This window comes from Bos taurus, chromosome 5 (genome assembly GCF_002263795.3).
Source record: "Bos taurus isolate L1 Dominette 01449 registration number 42190680 breed Hereford chromosome 5, ARS-UCD2.0, whole genome shotgun sequence".
In the NCBI taxonomy this organism is placed as follows: domain Eukaryota; kingdom Metazoa; phylum Chordata; class Mammalia; order Artiodactyla; family Bovidae; genus Bos; species Bos taurus.
The window spans coordinates 61,142,083-61,161,289 of NC_037332.1; the positions used below are offsets into that span (position 1 = coordinate 61,142,083).

The 19,207-nt window shown below is 38.3% G+C and overlaps 1 protein-coding gene across 2 annotated transcripts in view; it reads left to right on the plus strand.

The window, feature by feature from the left end:
- The window catches only part of NEDD1 (NEDD1 gamma-tubulin ring complex targeting factor), a 52,018-nt gene extending 36,906 nt beyond the window's left edge, over positions 1-15,112 (plus strand). For both annotated transcript variants that reach the window (XM_024991762.2, NM_001035333.2), the window contains 5 exon segments: positions 821-1,023; positions 2,061-2,214; positions 3,381-3,537; positions 13,532-13,598; positions 14,042-15,112. In XM_024991762.2, coding sequence (XP_024847530.1) covers positions 821-1,023; positions 2,061-2,214; positions 3,381-3,537; positions 13,532-13,598; positions 14,042-14,146 — 686 coding nt within the window. In that variant the 3' untranslated portion in view covers positions 14,147-15,112.
- Positions 15,113-19,207: the final 4,095 nt, after the last annotated feature.

Here is a 19,207-nt window from a genome sequence, read left to right on the forward strand (position 1 = left end):
AGATGGAGAGAGCACTCAGGATGGACGCTAAAGGACTTCCCTAGTGGTCCAGTGGTTAAGAATCTGCCTGCCAATGCAGGGGACAAAGGTTTGATCCCTGGTCCAAGAAGATTGCACATACCGCAGAGCATCTAAGCCCGTGCACCACAACTCCTGAAGCCCATGCCTTAGGGCCTATCTGTACGCCTTAACACGAGAAGCCACTGTGGTGAGAAGCACGTGTGCAGTAATGAAGACCCAGCACAGCCCAAAGTAGATAAATAAAATATTTTTTTTTAAAGATGGAAGCCACAGTATGTTTGAAGTGAGGTCCACTACTTTTGCTATGTGCTCTTTTTTGGAAGCAAGTTCCTAGGTCCAACCCACATTCTAAGGGAGGTGATTATATGAGGCTGTGGATCCTTGGGAGGAGGCAGGGATCTTGAGGAGCCATCTTAGAGACTGTTTACCAAGATCCACCACAGATACATACCAAATTGACAGTTTTATCAAACATTTTTATTGACTAAAACAGTCATCATGCTTTGCAGTTTTTGGCATATCTTCACATACAGTTTCTCTTTTATACCTCATCATTTAGGGCAGTGGATATCATCATTCATACTTATAGATCACTTAAACAGTCACAAACAGTTTTACAACTCTTACCCCAAAAACTCAAATGAAGTGAGGGGTAAAGCTGACAAGTGAACTTGTCTTCTGAATCCAGATCCCATGTCTTCCTACTATATTAACATATCTATTATGTTAAGTGCTTTTCTTAAATATGCAAGACTGGGGGACAGTCCATGTAAGTGCTGGCTTTTTTCTTCTTTTTCAGGCCTTGACTTTCTACCACAGTTGAACTCAGTGTTTCCTCCAAGAAAAAATCCAGTAGTTTCAAGCACTTCAGTATTGCATTCTAGTCCTCTTAATGTCTTTATGGGGTCTCCTGGGAAAGAAGAAAATGAAAATCATGATCTGACAGCTGAATCTAAGAAAATGTATCTGGGAAAACAGGAATCTAAAGACTCCTTCAAGCAGGTATCTGCCTGTAAATGATATTGAACTCACTGCGTGTGTTTATTACTAGCAAGTATAATGCATCTCATCACTAGAAAGCAGGCAGCTGCCACTGGATATGTCCTAATTATTGACAGTGCTGTGCACTTACTAGGTGGAAAATATTCTTAAGTCTTGATGTCACATGCTAAAAACTGAAGAACACTTTTGAAATCTGTCTTTGGATATGTTGGAGGTAACAGCAGGTATAATCTTACACTGTTTTTTCCCTAAGACAAGATACTTGATTTAACTGTCTGTAAGAATATTTTATCCCTGAATTCTTTTAGAATGTATTTCCATTGCAGCACAAAGCACCAAGTTGATGCTTTTACCCTAAGTCTTAGAGCAAATTGACGGTGCTGAGAATGTGATTCATCATATTACCTTCTGCTGTAATCTAGTAGAATCTGTTGTTTAGTATGTCTGTTTTCATATTTATCTTTTAGAATGGTATTGAAAAGATATTTAAGAAATATGAAAATCCTTTGACTTATTTTTCAAATATTCCTGACTAGTTATCACATGAGAGTTTGGGGATTTATTTTTTATTTACTTTTTGGCCTGTGATTGCCATCTTAAATGATATTCAACAGCAGATTCTTAGTAAATAAGCTTTTCCTTGTCATCATCAAAATCATCAAAATTGTTTTTGATTAGTAAAGTTAATTATTTTGCCATGGCCCTAGCAACATTTTCTTTTCTCCTTCAAGATTCCTTTCTGTTCTTCCTTTTTCTGACCCTATTTACTGGGGAAAAATAGAGAAAAGTAGATACAAATTATATGGGTAGTATGGATAAAACCAGAATTTTTTAACTTTTGTATTGGGGTATAGCTAATTAACAGTGTTGTGATAGTTTTAGGTGAACAGCTGTGCATATACGTATATCCATTCTCGCCCAAACTCCCCTCCCATCCAGGCTGCCACATAACATTGAACAGAGTTCCATGTGCTTTACAGTAGGTCCTTTGGATAAAACCAGAATTTATATATTAATTATTTATTTTAAATGTGAAGTTTGCAAAGTTGATCTCCGGTGCTGAAACTGGAAATCTAAATGCCTCTCCATCATCTAACCAAACAAGAAGCCCTGAGAAATTTGAAAAGCCAGAAAAAGAAATTGAAGCCCAGTTAATAAATGAACCTCCAGGCAATGGATCCTCAACTCCAAGTAAGAACATAAACTTCTGATGTTTGAGTGTTAAGTTGAAAACTCCCATTATTTAACTTGTAAAGGATAAGTTGACAGTGATCACAGATGAAAAAGTTACAGGAATTTAAAATTTGTGACCCTAGTGCGTGACTCTCTTACTGCTACTGCTAAGTCACTTCAGTCGTGTCTGACTCTGTGCAACCCCATATATGGTAGCTCACCAGGCTCCCCTGTCCCTGGGATTCTCCAGGCAAGAACACTGGAGTAGGTTGCCATTTCCTTCTCCAATGCGTGAAGATGAAAAGTGAAAGTGAAGTCGCTCAGTCGTGTCCGACTCTAGCGACCCCATGGACTGACTGCATGCAGCCTACCAGGCTCCTCCGTCCATGGGATTTTCTAGGCAAAAGTACTGGAGTGGGGTGCCATTGCCTTCTCTGGACTCTCTTACTAGAAGACAATAAAACGAAAGGTTAAATTCAACCACATTAATTTGGTATTCTTTGGGTATGAATTTCATTTTCAATCCAATATGTAAGTGTCTTGTCTACTGTGGTACAGATAGGAATGTAATATAGGGTCATTAACTACCTGAAATGTCTTTTTCTTTTTCCATATTAAAGTGTCTATATAGAGTTCATGGTAGAGACCCTAAAAACTTGGTCACATTTAAAGCAATATTAGGTTTAGCGATAGGAGTTATCTATACAAAAGAACTCTTTGTATAGAAGGAGCTCTTTTATATAAATACCTGTATTTTGAGGTTTCTGTGGATATATTGCATTAGCTTAAACTCTAGGGCTTTGCCTGAGAACTACTTTACTCCTATGTCCCTTCTGTTTGTTTCTAATAGTCTTGGTTTATCCAGCAGCTCGTCACATTCATTTTTTGTAAGAGATAATGGTTCAGCGATCCTTTAAGACTTAATTCCTCTGTCAGATGTTAGTACATTAGACAGTTGGCAATTTATATATATATATGAATGACTTATAGAAATGACATCATAGAAAGTTTCTAAGACTTGTGTTCCAGACAGTGAATTTTTCTAAATGTCATGGGAGCACTGGTTTTTTTTTTTTTGGTGGGGAGGGGGTGTTGCCAGTTTTTCAGGCTTTCTCATGCTGAATCATATTTGATGTCTCTTAGTCCAAGCTGACTATTAATATTTTCTCAAATTTTTATTTCAGATCCAAAGATAGCATCCTCTGTCACTGCTGGAGTTGCTGGTTCACTATCAGAAAAAATCGTTGATACCATTGGAAATAGTCGGCCAAATGCACCGTTGTCATCTGTTCAGATCCGTTTTATTCAGAACATGATACAGGAAACTCTGGATGACTTTAGGTAATTGGGAAATTACTCTTTCTATCTAGACTTTGACTAGCTTTTATTGTTAGGTGTAAAACCGTACCTATGAGTAATGGTGGTGGTGACTACTTTAGCCTAGGTTCTAGGATCTGTAAAAACGTAGAAGACATGATGAGTTTTGTGACTCTTTAAGTGCCGAGTTTATTTTCTATCAGCTAGGGAAAGGCACGTTTCCGTGGGGCAGTTAACAGAGGACTTGAGAGTGTGGCAGCTAGCTGCCACTGTGAATTCTTTTATCATTAAAATGTGGACAGATTCTGATAGGCTCAAATGGGATTCCTACAGTATTTATAGACTGCCTGTTAACTATGCTATGTGCAGTAATATGGTAGAGAAAGACATTTTTAAAGGAATTCTGAATATTTTCAAATAGAATGTGTCAGAATATACCTGGTGGCTCAGACGGTAAAGAATCTGACCCCAGCACAGGAGACCCAGGTTCGATCCCTGGATCAGGAAGAACCCCTGGAGAAGGGAACGGCTACCCACTCCAGTGTTCTTGCCTAGAGAATTTCATGGCCAGAGGAGCCTGGTGGGCTACAGTTGATGGGATCGCAGAGAGCTGGACTCAACTGAGCAACTAACACACACAGAGAACATTAACACAGAATTTTTAAAAGTTCTTGCCTGGATCTGTCCTTGTCTTCTCATTCTGAATTTTGAACATTGTAAGAATGTTCTAGAATGTTAGTTCCTTTTATGTGTCTTCTCAATATATTTTGAAAGCTCTTTTCAATTATCAGAATCTTTTTGCATTTTTTTTTCCCTTTCTGACCTTTACTTACTTAGTACTCTTGCTCAGATTTGGGATATCATGAGCAAGAATGTTGGAGAAGATGTGCAGTTTTTGTTGTTACATGTTTCTTTTTAATGTTAAAAATGTTTTGAAAAAAAAAATTAAATGTTAAATATATTTCTAAAGAAAAATAATCAATTTGACTTTTAAAATTAATTAATTAATTAATTTAAATGGGAGGATAATTACTTTACACTATCATGGGAGTTTTTGCCATATATGAATCCTGGAGAAGGAAATGGCAACCCAGTCTAGTACTCTTGCGTAGAGAATTCCGTGGACAGAGGAGCCTGGTGGGCTGCTGTCCGTGGGGTCACAGAGAGTCAGACACAACTGAAACGACTTAGCATAGATGCACACATTGGAGACAACCCACTCCAGTATTCTTGCCTGGAGAATCCCAGGGATCCCAGGGGCTGCCTCGTGGGCTGCCGTCTATGGGGTCACACAGAGTCAGACATAACTGAAGTGATAGCAGCAGCAGCAGCAACATGAATCAGCCACGGGTGCACATGTGTCCCCCCATCCTGAACCCCCCTCCCACCTTCCTCCCTACTCCATCCCTCTGGGTTGTCCCAGATCACTGGCTTTGAGTACCCTGCTTCATGCATCAAACTTGCACTGGTCATCTATTTTACATATGGTACTATACATGTTTCAATGGTTTTCTCTCAAATCATCCCATCCTCGCCTTCTCCCACATAGTCCAAAAGTCTGTTCTTTATATCTGTGTCTCTTTTGCTATCTTGCATATAGGGTCATCGTTACAGTCTTTCTAAATTCCACATATATGTGTTAATATACTGTATTGGTGTTTCTCTTTCTTCACTCTGTATAATAGGCTCCAGTTTCATCCACCTCATCAGAATGGACTTAAATGTGTTCCTTTTTGTAGCTGAGTAATATTCCATTGTGTATATGTACCACAGCTTCCTTATCCTTTCATCTGCTGATGGACATCTAGGTTGCTTCCATGTCCAGGCTATTGTAAACAGTGCTGCGATGAACATTGGGGTACATGTGTCTCTTTCAATTCTGGTTTCCTCGTTGTGTATGCCTAGCAGTGGGATTGCTGGGTCGTATGGCAGTTCTGTTTCCAGTTTTTTTAAGGAAATCTCCACATTGTTCCCCATAGTGGCTGTACTAATTTGCATTCCCACCAACAGTGTAAGAGGGTTCCCTTTTCTCCACACCCTCTCCAATATTTATTGTTTGTAGACTTTGATAGCAGCCATTCTGACCGGCGTGAGATGATACCTCATTGTGGTTTTGATTTGCATTTCTGTGATAATGAATGATGTTGAGCATCTTTTCATGTGTTTATTAGCCATCTGTATGTCTTCTTTGGAGAAATGTCTATTTAGTTCTTTTGCCCACTTTTTGATTGGGTTGTTCATTTTCTTGTATCATTTTAACATTTATAATGTGCCTCGTATGTATTGGTACTGAGGATACAAAAACAGGTGATCTGCCCACAAAGACATTATAGTTTAATTAAGACAGGTATAGTGTGTCCTGCTGTGATGTGTGTTTCTTTGATGTGAAGTAACTCATTTGTAAATAGGGCAGCGATGATAGTATGATGAGGAAGTTTTCTTGGTTTGTGTAACAGCTGTCAAAACAAAGAACATGAACACAGGTAAAGGCTGCAAGCCACCTGTCTATGTCCATCTCTTTCTCTTCCCTTCCTCTTAACTTGATTTGGCTATGTGCTGTGTGTTAGGAAGTGCTTATTTTGTGATTTTTTTCCTCATCTTTGGGCATTTTATTTTTGCCTTCATGCTTGAGAGCCCCAGTCCTTTCTCTTACCTTCTTTCCCCTTTTATCAAGTAACCCTCACTTTTTTTTAGGGTAAAATCTTTGATTATTCAATATTTAAGCTGTGCTAGTATTTTTATTAGGATTTAATTGTTTCTGTTAGCACTCTGGTTGCAAAGTTTGTATAGATTTTGAGTGATCTTCCAGAGTTCTTTTCCTTTAAATTGTGTTCTTTTCTTTTCTTTTTTTTTTTCAGTGTTATGGTAAGAATACTTGCTATGAGATCTACTCTCTTGGAACTTCAAGTGTATAGCATAATGGTATTGTTAACTGTAGACACAGTGTTGCACAACAGGCCTCTTGAACTTACTCATTTTGTGAAACTGAAATTTTCTGTTCCTCAATTAGCATCTCCCTGTTTCCCCTTCTCCCCAGCCCCAACACCCATCATCTTGTTCCTTGCTTCCATGAGTTTTATTCGATATCTCATGACTATTTTATTAGACATCTCATGCACACGGGATTATGCAGTATTTGTGTTTCTGTGTCTGGCTTATTTCACTTAGCATTGTGTCCTCCAGGTTCATGCGTGTTGTCACACGTCACAATTTCTTTCTGTTTTAAGGCTGAATAATATTCTGTTATATGCACATACCACATTTAAAAAAATCTGGTCCTATTATTTTCCATACATAGTTTTTAAAAATATGAGCTATTTCAGGAATGTGTCTGTGGGGAAAAAAATAGCAGAATTATCTGGATACAGCTGTAATATAATGTGGAACAAAACAGTTGTTGAAAACACAGAAAGGGAGCAGTTACATTGGGGCAAATTTAGAAAGAAATCACTGTCCTGCCTTCAGCTTTCAGCTTGCGTTGTGTGCCTGTACCTAGGGAGTGAGGGCGGCTAGGGGCCCCTCTCCACTCTGCTTCCCCTCCGTCACCCATACGCAGCCTCTGCTTAGAAACCCGGTGAGGACCCGGAATGACTCAGAGGATTTCTGTAAATTCAGCTGCTCTTACTTCAGCCTTTAGTAGGTCTTGCCAGCCAGACCTTACTTAGAACAAGCTACAGATGGGGCTGTCTGATAGCTGTTCCCTCTCAGCCTGGAGGCCGCCTTTTCCGTGAGGGCCTTCATGCTTCAGGGGTTCTCCTCTGCTGCCCTAAGTCTTCACCAGGCTCTGTGCATCTGTGCCCCAGGGGCACTCTCTCTGAGCCCTCCTGCTTTGCCCCTAATTTTTACAGAGCATTCAGTGAAGGCCTATGGTGAAAAGTTGTTGAGTGAATGGAGACTTTACATTTGGCTGGGATTCCCTTGGGATTCTAAGCTTGTGGCAGTCTTCACTTGGCCTTTAAAAATCTAGAGAAGTTTCATCTAGTTCTCTTTACCCTGTCAGTGGCAGCTTTGTTTACACACTGCTCTTGTCAAGGATGAAAACAATTGTGGGTCTCTCTTCTTCTGGAGGGACTCACCATTTTCTGGATTTAAATTCACTTAGATTTCTTTGTACTCAAAGTTGAATTTATTTTGAAATGTGTGATTTTATAGGTTATCTGGCTTGTGCTCATTATTAGAGTTGGAGAGCTTACATTCTAAGCAGAAGTCTGCAGGTTTACTTCTGTTGTCTTTCAAGATTTAAGTTTCCTCTAGCAAGCAAATCACTTCCTGGGTTTGTAGTTTGTTTCTGGTTTTTTATCTAGCTTTAACCTCCAATTCTAAAGCATCACAAGGCCTCCCAGATCCTTTTCTCCTCTTTAGCGGCCACTTTATGTTTGGTTTCCTGCCATCTAACTTCAGTACAGGCACAGCTTAGGAGTCAAAGATGTCTTGAGGGGAGACTGCACAGTTTCAGGTTTATTTTCTACTGATACCCCCTTCCCAGGAACCTTGCAGCTCTGGCTGCCTTGGGAGTTCTGAATTATAATACTCCCCAACCCAGTGAGACTGTCTCAGACTCTGGGCCACTGCTTTCCTCCCCGTCTCTTTTCCCCGTACTGTGGAATCAGCTCACCCCCCAGAGGTGAAGAGGTAGTTGTGAAGCTTACCTAGTAGATCCCCTTGTTTACAAGACTGTAAAGCTACCAGCCCTGGTTACCTTAGTGGTTCTATGATGCCTTCACTTCTTGTTTTTGTTACTTTGTGTTTTCAATACAGCATTTGTCATAGTTAAAAACAGAAGAGAAACTTTTTAAAAAGTACTTGTAATTGTTGCGATAGAAAAAATAAGATTCTTGGGAGGATATCTAAGGATGGTAAAGATCTGTATAGAAAAACATTTAAAAATGTATTCAGTTCAGTTCAGTTGCTCAGTCATGTCCGACTCTTTGCGACCCCATGAATTGCAGCACGCCAGGTCTCCCTGTCCATCACCAACTCCCCGAGTTCACTCAGACTCACGTCCGTCAAGTCAGTGATGCCATCCAGCCATCTCATCCTCTGTCGTCCCCTTCTCCTCCTGCCCCCAATCCCTCCCAGCATCAGAGTCTTTTCCAGTGAGTCAACTCTTCTCATGAGGTGGCCAAAGTACTGGAATTTCAGCTTTAGCATCATTCCTTCCAAAGAACACCCAGGGCTGATCTCCTTTAGAATGGACTGGTTGGATCTCCTTGCAGTCCAAGGGACTCTCAAGAGTCTTCTCCAACACCACAGTTCAAAAGCATCAATTCTTCGGTGCTCAGCTTTCTTCACAGTCCAACTCTCACATCCATACATGACCACAGGAAAAACCATACCTTGACTAGACGGGCCTTTGTTGGCAAAGTAATGTCTCTGCTTTTGAATATGCTATCTAGGTTGGTCATAACTTTCCTTCCAAGGAGTAAGCATCTTTTAATTTCATGGCTGCAGTCACCATCTGCAGTGATTTTGGAGCCCAGAAAAATAAAGTCTGACACTGTTTCCACTGTTTCCCCATCTATTTCCCATGAAGTGATGGGAGCAGATGCCATGATCTTTGTTTTCTGAATGTTGAGCTTTAAGCCAACTTTTTCACTCTCCTCTTTCACTTTCATCAAGAGGCTTTTTAGTTCCTCTTTGCTTTCTGCCATAAGGGTGGTGTCATCAGAATAGCTGAGGTTATTGATATTTCTCCCGGCAATCTTGATTCCAGCTTGTGCTTCTTCCAGCCCAGCGTTTCTCATAATGTACTCTGCATATAAGTTAAATAAGCAGGGTGACAATATACAGCCTTGACGTACTCCTTTTCCTATTTGGAATCAGTCTGTTGTTCCATGTCCAGTTCTAACTGTTGCTTCCTGTCCTGCATATAGGTTTCTCAAGAGGCAGGTCAGGTGGTCTGTTATTCCCATCTCTTTCAGACTTTTCCACAGTCTGTTGTGATCCACACAGTCAAAGGCTTTGGCATAATCAATAAAGCAGAAGTAGATGTTTTTCTGGAACTCTCTTGCTTTTTCGATGATCCAGCAGATGTTGGCAATTTTATCTCTAGTTCTTCTGCCTTTTCTAAAACCAGCTTGAACATCAGGAAGTTCACGGTTCACATATTGCTGAAGCCTGGCTTGGAGAATTTTGAGCATTACTTTACTAACATGTGAGATGCGTGCAATTGTGCAGTAGTTTGAGCATTCTTTGGCATTGCCTTTCTTTGGGATTGGAATGAAAACTGACCTTTTCCAGTGTGTGGCCACTGTGGAGTTTTCCAAATTTGCTGGTGTATTGAGTGCAGCACTTTCACAGCATCATCTTTCAGGATTTGAAATAGCTCAACTGGAATGCCATCACCTCCACTAGCTTTGTTTGTAGAGATGCTTTCTAAGGCCCGCTTCACTTCACCTTCCAGGATGTCTGGCTCTAGATGAGTGATCATACCATTGTGATTATCTTGGTCATGAAGATCTTTATTGTACAATTCTTCTGTGTATTCTTGCCACATCTTCTTAATATCTTCTGCTTCTGTTAGGTTCATACCATTTCTTTCCTTTATCAAGCCCATCTTTGTATGAAATGTTCCCTTGGTATCTCTAATTTTCTTGAAGAGATCTCTAGTCTTTCCCATTCTGTTGTTTTCCTCTATTTCTTCGCATTGACTGCTGAGGAAGGCTTTTATCTCTTCTTGCTATTCTTTGGAAGTCTGCATTCAGATGCTTATATCTTTCCTTATCTCCTTTGCTTTTCGCTTTTCCTCTTTTCACAGCTATTTGTAAGGGCTCCCCAGACAGCCATTTTGCTTTTTTGCATTTCTTTTCCATGGGGATGGTCTTGATCCCTGTCTCCTGTACAATGTCACGAACCTCATTCCATAATTCATCAGGCACTCTGTCTATCAGATCTAGTCCCTTAAATCTATCTCTCACTTCCACTGTATAATCATAAAGGATTTGATTTAGGTCATACCTGAATGGTCTAGTGGTTTTCCCTACTTTCTTCAATTTAAGTCTGAATATGGCAATAAGGAGCTCATGATCGGAGGCACAGTCAGCTCCCGGTCTTGTTTTTGCTATGTAGAGCTTCTCCATCTTTGGCTGCAAAGAATATAATCAATCTGATTTCAGTGTTGACCATCTGGTGATGTCCATGTGTAGAGTCTTCTCTTGTGTTGTTGGAAGAGGGTGTTTGCTATGACCAGTGCATTTTCTTGGCAAAACTCTATTAGTCTTTGCCCTGCTTCATTGCTTATTACATGGCCAAATTTGCCTGTTACTCCAGGTGTTTCTTGACTTCCTACTTTTGCATTCCAGTCCCCTATAATGAAAAGGACGTCTTTTTTGGGTGTTAGTTCCAAAAGGTCTTGTAGGTCTTCATAGAACCGTTCAACTTCAGCTTCTTCAGTGTTACTGGTTGGGGCATAGACTTGGATTACCGTGATATTGAATGGATTGTCTTGGAAACGAACAGAGATCATTCTGTCGTTTTTGAGATTGCATCCAAGTACTGCATTTCGGACTCTTTTGTTGACCATGATGGCTACTCCATTATTTAACTCAAAAATGTATTAGAAAGCACTAACAAATACATGGGAAGATACTGTGAAGCTATCAGTTCTTTTAAATTGGTCTACAAGGTTGAATACAATTCCAATCAAATACCAGCTGGGTTTTTTGGAAGAAGATGGTAATTCCAAAATGTATATGAAAAATGGAAGATCTGGAAATAACTAAGGCACCAGAGAAGAATAAGGTTGAAGGGGACTAGTTTGTCAGATAGATAAGCTATAATTAAAATAGTGTAGCATTAGCACAGAGTGGACAGATTTTTCAAAGCAATCAAATGTATCCCAAAGAAGCATATATGTATCCCATATATACATATATGTGGAAATGTGATATATCACAGAGGAAATGTATAGATCCCTGTTCCATTTATTTAAAAAATCAGTTCCATACAGAGTAAAAGTTTAAATAGAAATGGAAAAAGTTTAGGCATTGTAGAAGAATTTATATATGATTTCGGGTTTAGAAAGTTACTTAAATATAAGAGGGTACACTACCTATAAAAATAGATTGGTAAATTTACATTAATATTAGGTTAGTAAATTTGAGAATGTCAGTAGGAAGTGTTCATCCAGGACACCATTAATAAAATGAAAAGACAAAAGGTATCTGCTGCTAAGTCACTTCAATCGTGTCCGACTCTGTGTGACCCCATAGACTGCAGCCCACCAGGCTCCCCCATCCCTGGGATTCTCCAGGCAAGAACACTGGAGTGGGTTGCTATTTCCTTCTCCAGTGCATGAAAGTGAAAAGTGAAAGTGAAGTCACTCAGCCGTGTCCGACTCTTAGCGACCCCATGGACTGCAGCCTTCCAGGCTCCTCCATCCATGGGATTTTCCAGGCAAGAGTACTGGAGTGGGGTGCCATTGCCTTCTCTGAAGGATATCTGCAGTACTCATATAACCAATAGAGGATCAGATTATGTAAAGAACTGTTATGAATAATTTCTTTTAAAAAGACATTGAATAGAACAATAGTTTAAATACACAGACAAGCATTTCACTGAAGAATAGTATGAACATAAGGAAAGTTGCTCAACCCTGAAAATTAACCAGAGAACTGAAAATGCAGTTGGTTACCATTTCACACCCAGTATATGGAAACACATTTGTAAAAAGTCTGGCAACACCAAGTCTTGGTGTGGATGTAGAGCTAGAGGAACTCTTTATTCTGATGATGAGCATGTCCATTAATACTACCACTTCGTAAAATAATTTCTATTATTTTGTAAGTTTGAACACTGTACCTTTCGATCATACCTGTGACTCAGCACATCTTGGATATATTATCTACAGAAATTGGCACATGTGGGTTGGAAGACATATACATTATTGTTTATAGCAACATTTTAATAATAAACACTTAAAAACAGTTCAATTTGACAGAAGAATATACACTAGTACAGATCAATGAATTATAGATAAATAGAATATGACCTTGAAAGCATGATACTGGATTATTTTTAACTGTACACTAAAGGCTACATAGGATATGGTACCCTTTTTATAATGCTCAAAAGTAGGCATAACAAAAATACATTGACTACAGATTCTATGTTATGTAAAAATATATAAATACATATATATATATATTTTTTTTTTAAAAAACATATCTTTGCTCAAACAAATTTGAGAGAGTAGTGACTTCTTTCTTGGACTTCTCTCAAGAGTTAAGTGAGGAGCACCACAGGAAGCTTCTGTGATTTTCGTTATGTTCTAGCCCATAATTTCTGTGGCAGGTGACACACAGATATTCCTTTTATTATTTCATAACTTTTATGCCTTCTCTTTCTTTTTGGCCATGCCACGTGGCTTGTGGGATCTTAGTTCCCCAACCAGGGATTGAACCCTAGCCATGGACGTGAAAGCCCAGAGTCCTGACCACTGGGCCACCTTGGAATTCCCACTCATGGTTTTGCAGGCATGACTTAATTGCGTTTTATTGAATAAACCTCTGTTATAAATAGGCTCTTTGCTTTCTACTGGAAGTTTTTTTTTTTTTTAATAGCTTAAACATTGGTAATACTTAAACATTGTAACCTAGAGCATTGTCTGTATTTCCTTGTAATATAAACCTGTGTCTTTCCTTAATGATGATTTCTGTATTAAGGAATGTAGTGTAATGAGAGTTCCGGAAGTAGACAGCCGGGTTTATGTCCTAGCTCGAACATATACTAGTTGTGTGACTTTGGTTGAGTTACAACTTCTCTGTGACTCAGCTACATGGGTAAAATAGAGGTAGTAATTCTACCTAGTTGTTAAGATTAAATGAGTTCTTACATCTGAAGTACAAGACACAGACCCTAGCACATAGTAAATAAATACTAGGTGCAGTGGCATTTTTACTGTTATTATAATAATTGTTAATAGTAATGTGAAATAATAAGAGTATAGTCATTTTCTTGAGTGATTCTAGAATTGGTAAAACTGTTCTAATTCTAATAAATATTATATGTTCTCCCCTAGAGAAGCATGCCATAGGGACATTGTGAATTTGCAAGTGGAGATGATTAAACAGTTTCATATGCAACTGGTATGTATTGACATGTTTTATTGTAAGTGAGCATAGCAGTGGCTAAAAAGTCCATGAAAGGGTGACGTATTCTTACTTAGTTATATCTAATTGCTAAGAAATAAAAGAGTGTTTTAGAAATTTAGTAAATAAAATAGATTTTAACTAGTCACCCTTCTTTATAACCTATGATAGTTAAGGCTACTTTTTCACAGCTATTTTTTTTTTTTTGGCAGTAAGTAAGCAAAAACCTTTCTAAATGTGGAAATGTAAGCTTTCCAAATATGTAAATTTTACCAGTGCTCTTTCATTTATATTAGCAAAGTAGTAAGGGTGGTTAAATTGAAAAAAAAAATTACTCAGTTAATTGAACATGAGAAAAATGATAGCTGAAAATGCGTAAAGCAGTGTCAAATAAATGTGAAATGCCAGTAATTAAAAAAATTTTTTTTCCCCTTTTCTAGAATGAGATGCACTCTTTGTTGGAAAGATACTCAGTGAATGAAGGTTTAGTGGCAGAAATTGAAAGACTACGAGAAGAAAACAAAAGACTGCGGGCACACTTCTGAAATTTCAGTGAATACTTTGATGTTTTGTAATTTGGGAAGGTTCTGACACACAGAACTACATGAAATCAGTATTGTTTTCATAACCTCTGGGAGAAAAAATTTTTTTCAGTAAAAGGGTGATGGGATTTTATACCAATCACTATTTCATCTTTTCTGTCAAATATATTTATATTTTTATATTAAAAACTGTACACTATGTCATCTGCCTGAGAGGAAAGCCAGCAGAATCTTTATTTTATGAAAGCTTTAGCTATACACTAAGTGCCCTTTTTCATGAAAAAATTGTGCAAAAAAATAGGTTATGTATGTTTTTTAATCATCCTTTCTAAACATAATATTTTTGGTTGACAGTTGCCTTCCAAATTTTTTTGGATGTTTAATGATTAAAGAGTTTGATATACCTTCTATTTTTATGGAGAACATAAGTTTAATTGGTGTTTTGTGTTTCTAAGCAATTGACTAATAAAACACAAAGTTGGTTAGTAATTATTTTGTTAACTTGGTGAAGTCAAGTATAACTATTATTTATTACTTGTACATTTGATAAGAAAATTTTCAGATTTTGAATTGCACAGATCACATTATATCTATTGCATTACTTTTCTATACTTCTAACTGGTCTCTACTCTGGTTGATATTTTTTGTAGTTAACTTTACCTATGAAAACTTTTAAGGGTTTATAAGACTCAACCAGAACTACATATCTGGTGATTATCTCATTAATTAACAGCATAAAATTTATACTATAATGTTTCAGTCAATATAATTCCACTTAATAATTAGTGAAAATTTCATATTATCCTAAGTATTACAGTATTAGTCCATTTTTTTCTTCTCCTAAATGAGGTGTGGTTTATTTTGTTCTGTGGTTTATATCATTAACTTTCTTTAATTCTTTTTTGTGCTGTGTGTAATATTTTTATATTACTGACCCACTATAAAATAAATAAAAATTAAAAAAAAAAACAGTAAGGTTAATTGTCAAAAGAATATACACCTCTTTGACAATATGTGAATATTGCATGGTGTGATTTACATTTTTAGTGGTATAAGATTAAGAGGGCAGCTGGCTTATTTACCTCTTGTAGTCTCTTGTCCCAAAGATTTAAACTATACCTTGTATATAGCACTCCTGCTCAATTTTAACTTTTGAGATGAAAGTATTTACTAAAATAAAAAAGAAGTCTAGCTGGATTACTAACTTTTTCCTTCCAGGTGATGAAAGATTTTAAGGATATATTTCAGTTCAATTCAGTTCAGTTCAGTCTCTCAGTCGTGTCTGACCCTTTGTGACCCCATGAATCGCAGCATGCCAGGCCTCCCTATCCATCGCCAACTCCCGGAGTTCACTCAGACTCACGTCTATCTAATCGGTGATGCCATCCAGCCGTCTCATCCTCTGTCGTCCCCTTCTCCTGCCCCCAATCCCTCCCAGCATCAGAGTCTTTTCCAGTGAGTCAACTCTTCGTATGAGGTGGCCAAAGTACTGGGGTTTCAGCTTTAGCATCATTCCTTCCAAAGAACACCCAGGGCTGATCTCCTTCAGAATGGACTGGTTGGATCTCCTTGCAGTCCAAGGGACTCTCAAGAGTCTTCTCCAACACCACAGTTCAAAAGCATCAATCCTTTGTCGCTCAGCTTTCTTCACAGTCCAACTCTCACATCCATACATGACCACTGGAAAAACCATAGCCTTGACTAGACGGACCTTTGTTGGCAAAGTAATGTCTCTGCTTTTGAATATGCTGTCTAGGTTGGTCATAACTTCCCTTCCAAGGAGTAAGCTTCTTTTAATTTCATGGCTGCAGTCACCATGTACAGTGATTTTGGAGCCTAAAAAAGTAAAGTCTGACACTGTTTCCACTGTTCCTTCCCATGAAGTGATGGGACCAGATGCCATGATCTTTGTTTTCTGAATGTTGAGCTTTAAGCCAATTTTTTCACTCTCCTCTTTCAGTTTCATCAAGAGGCTTTTTAGTTCCTCTTCACTTTCTGCCAGAAGGGTGGTGTCATCTGCATATCTGAGGTTATTGATATTTCTCCCGGCAATCTTGATTCCAGCTTGTGCTGCTTCCAGCCCAGCATTTCTCATGATGTACTCTGCATATAAGTTAAATAAGCAGGGTGACAATATACAGCCTTGACGTACTCCTTTTCCTATTTGGAACCAGTCTGTTGTTCCATGTCCAGTTCTAACTGTTGCTTCCTGACCTGCATACAGGTTTCTCAAGAGGCAGGTCAGGTGGTCTGGTATTCCCATCTCTTTCAGAATTTTCCACAGTTGATTGTGATCCACACGGTCAAAGGCTTTGGCATAGTCAATAAAGCAGAAATAGATGTTTTTCTGGAACTCTCTTGCTTTTTCCATGATCCAGCGGATGTTGGCAATTTGATCTCTGGTTCCTCTTCCTTTTCTAAAACCAGCTTGAACATCAGGAAGTTCACGGTTCACATATTGTTGAAGCCTGGCTTGGAGAATTTTGAGCATTACTTTACTAGCATGTGAGATGAGTGCAATTGTGTGGTAGTTTGAGCATTCTTTGGCATTGCCTTTCTTTGGGATCAGAATGAAAACTGACCTTTTCCAGTCCTGTGGCCACTGCTGAGTTTTCCAAATTTGCTGGCATATTGAGTGCAGCACTTTCACAGCATTATCTTTCAGGATTTGAAATAGCTCCACTGGAATGCCATCACCTCCACTAGCTTTGTTCATAGTGATGCTTTCTAAGGCCCACTTGACTTCACATTCCAGGATGTCTGGCTGTAGGTGAGTGATCATACCATCGTGATTATCTTGGTCGTGAAGATCTTTTTTGTACAGTTCTTCTGTGTATTCTTGCCACCTCTTCTAAATATCTTCTGCTTCTGTTAGGTCCATACCATTTCTGTCCTTTATCAAGCCCATCTTTGTACAAAATGTTCCCTTGGTATCTCTAATTTTCTTGAAGAGATCTCTAGTCTTTCCCATTCTGTTGTTTTCCTCTATTTCTATGTGGGCGCAGGAGGGCCTAGAGGAACTACTCCACGTTCAAGGTCAGGAGGGACAGCAGTGAGGAGATACCCCTCATCCTAGGTAAGGAGCAGTGGGTGTGCTTTGCTGGAGCAGCTGTGAAGAGATACCCCACGTCCAAGGTAAGAGAAACCCAAGTAAGATGGAAGGTGTTGCAAGAGGGCATAGAGGGCATACACACTGAAACCATAATCACAGAAAACTAGTCAATCTAATCACACTAGGACCACAGCCTTGTTTAATCAATGAAACTAAGCCATGTCCTGTGGGCCCACCCAAGACAGGTGGGTCATGGTGGAGAGGTCTGACAGAATGTGGTCCACTGGAGAAGGGAATGGCAAACCAGTCAGTATTCTTGCCTTGAGAACCCCATGAACAATATGAAAAGGATGTATTTAGTAAGTGTAAAATACTAATAATTACTTCAAGAAATAAATTACTTTGTCTTAGTGGAATACATTTGTATTAAAGCATAAGGGAGCTTCCCAGGTGGCACCAGTGGTAAAGAACCCCCCTCCCAGTACAGGAGACATGAGATCCAGGTTCAATCCATGAGGCAGGAAGATCCCCTGGAGGAGGGCATGGCAACGCACTGCAGTATTCTTGCCTGGAGAATCTCATGGACAGAGGAGCCTGGCGGATGGCAATCCATAGGGTTGCAGAGAGTTGGAGACACTGAAGTGACTTAGCACACAAAGCATAAAGGGATGCTAATCTTTTTTTCCTGACAGGTAATGAAAGCATTGTGGCTTGTCACAAATTTTGTCATATCATTATCAAAGAGATTTAGAAGACATAAAAGTGTGTTTTGCATTATCTGTTAATATTTTCCTATTGCCTTTTTCTATAAATGCACATAATGTATATTAAAAGAAGTTAGATAAATAAAATAATTTTGGTAACCTTATGCATACAGATGAAACATTTTTTGTCATGGAATTTAAAAGCTAAGTAAGTAAAAAAAGTTAAATTTTAAATGGTAAAAATGGGAAATCAAAAATTGAATTTTAGCCTGTAGCCAAAATAGAATAATAGGAGATTAGATTTACACAATGCAACTAAATTTTAAAAAGACACAAAATACTTGAAATGGTTTTCAAATACTGAATTTTTAAAAATAAACTTGGAATTCTTTACCTAGATAAAATATCTTTAAAAATGAAAATTAAAACTTCTTCAGACCTAGAAAGGTTGAAAGAATTTATCACAAGCTAACTTTTGCCCTACAGGAAACATTGAAAGTACCAGATAGAAATCTGCTTCTATGCAAAGGAATGAAGAGCAACAAAAATGGTAAATATGTGAACAAATATAAGACCTTTCCTCCCCTTATTTTAAATTATCTTTAAAGGGTAGCAGACTATTTAAAACAAAAATAATAACAATTATGTGGTAACATATGTAAAGTGAAATGTCTGACAAGCGTATCTGTCTTCAAGGGTGGGAGGAGGGAAATGAAAGCACACCACTCTAAGGTTCCTTAACTGTGGGGCAGAGTACTACCAAAAAGTAGGATGCTGCGAGCTGAGAATGTGCCCTGTAAACCCCAGAGCAACCACAAACGCAGAACAGTTCTAGTTAGTAAATCAACAAAGATGATGAAATGTAGCCATCAAAAAACCCAAAAAAAGCAAAGAACAAGGGGCAAAGAATAAATGGGACAATAGAAAATAAACAGTAAAATGGTAGATTTAAGCAGCAATATCAATAATTACATTAAGTATGAATTATCAACTACCCTTATGAAATTGAATTTTTTTATCCAGCTGTATACGAAATAGATGAAATCCACTTTAAATATGAAGATACAAATAATTTAAATACAAAAAGTTGAAGTAAAAAATTAGTACATGAACAATGGAAATGAAAGCAAATTATCATATTTTGTGGGAATCAGCTAAAGCAGTACTTACAGGGAAGTTTATATCATTAAATATCTGTATTAGAAAAAGAAAGGGCTCAATAGCTTCAGCTTCCACCTTAAGTTAGAGAAACAGCAAGTAAAACCCCCAAAGAAGCAAATGAAAAAAGAGAATACAAAGCAAAAGTCA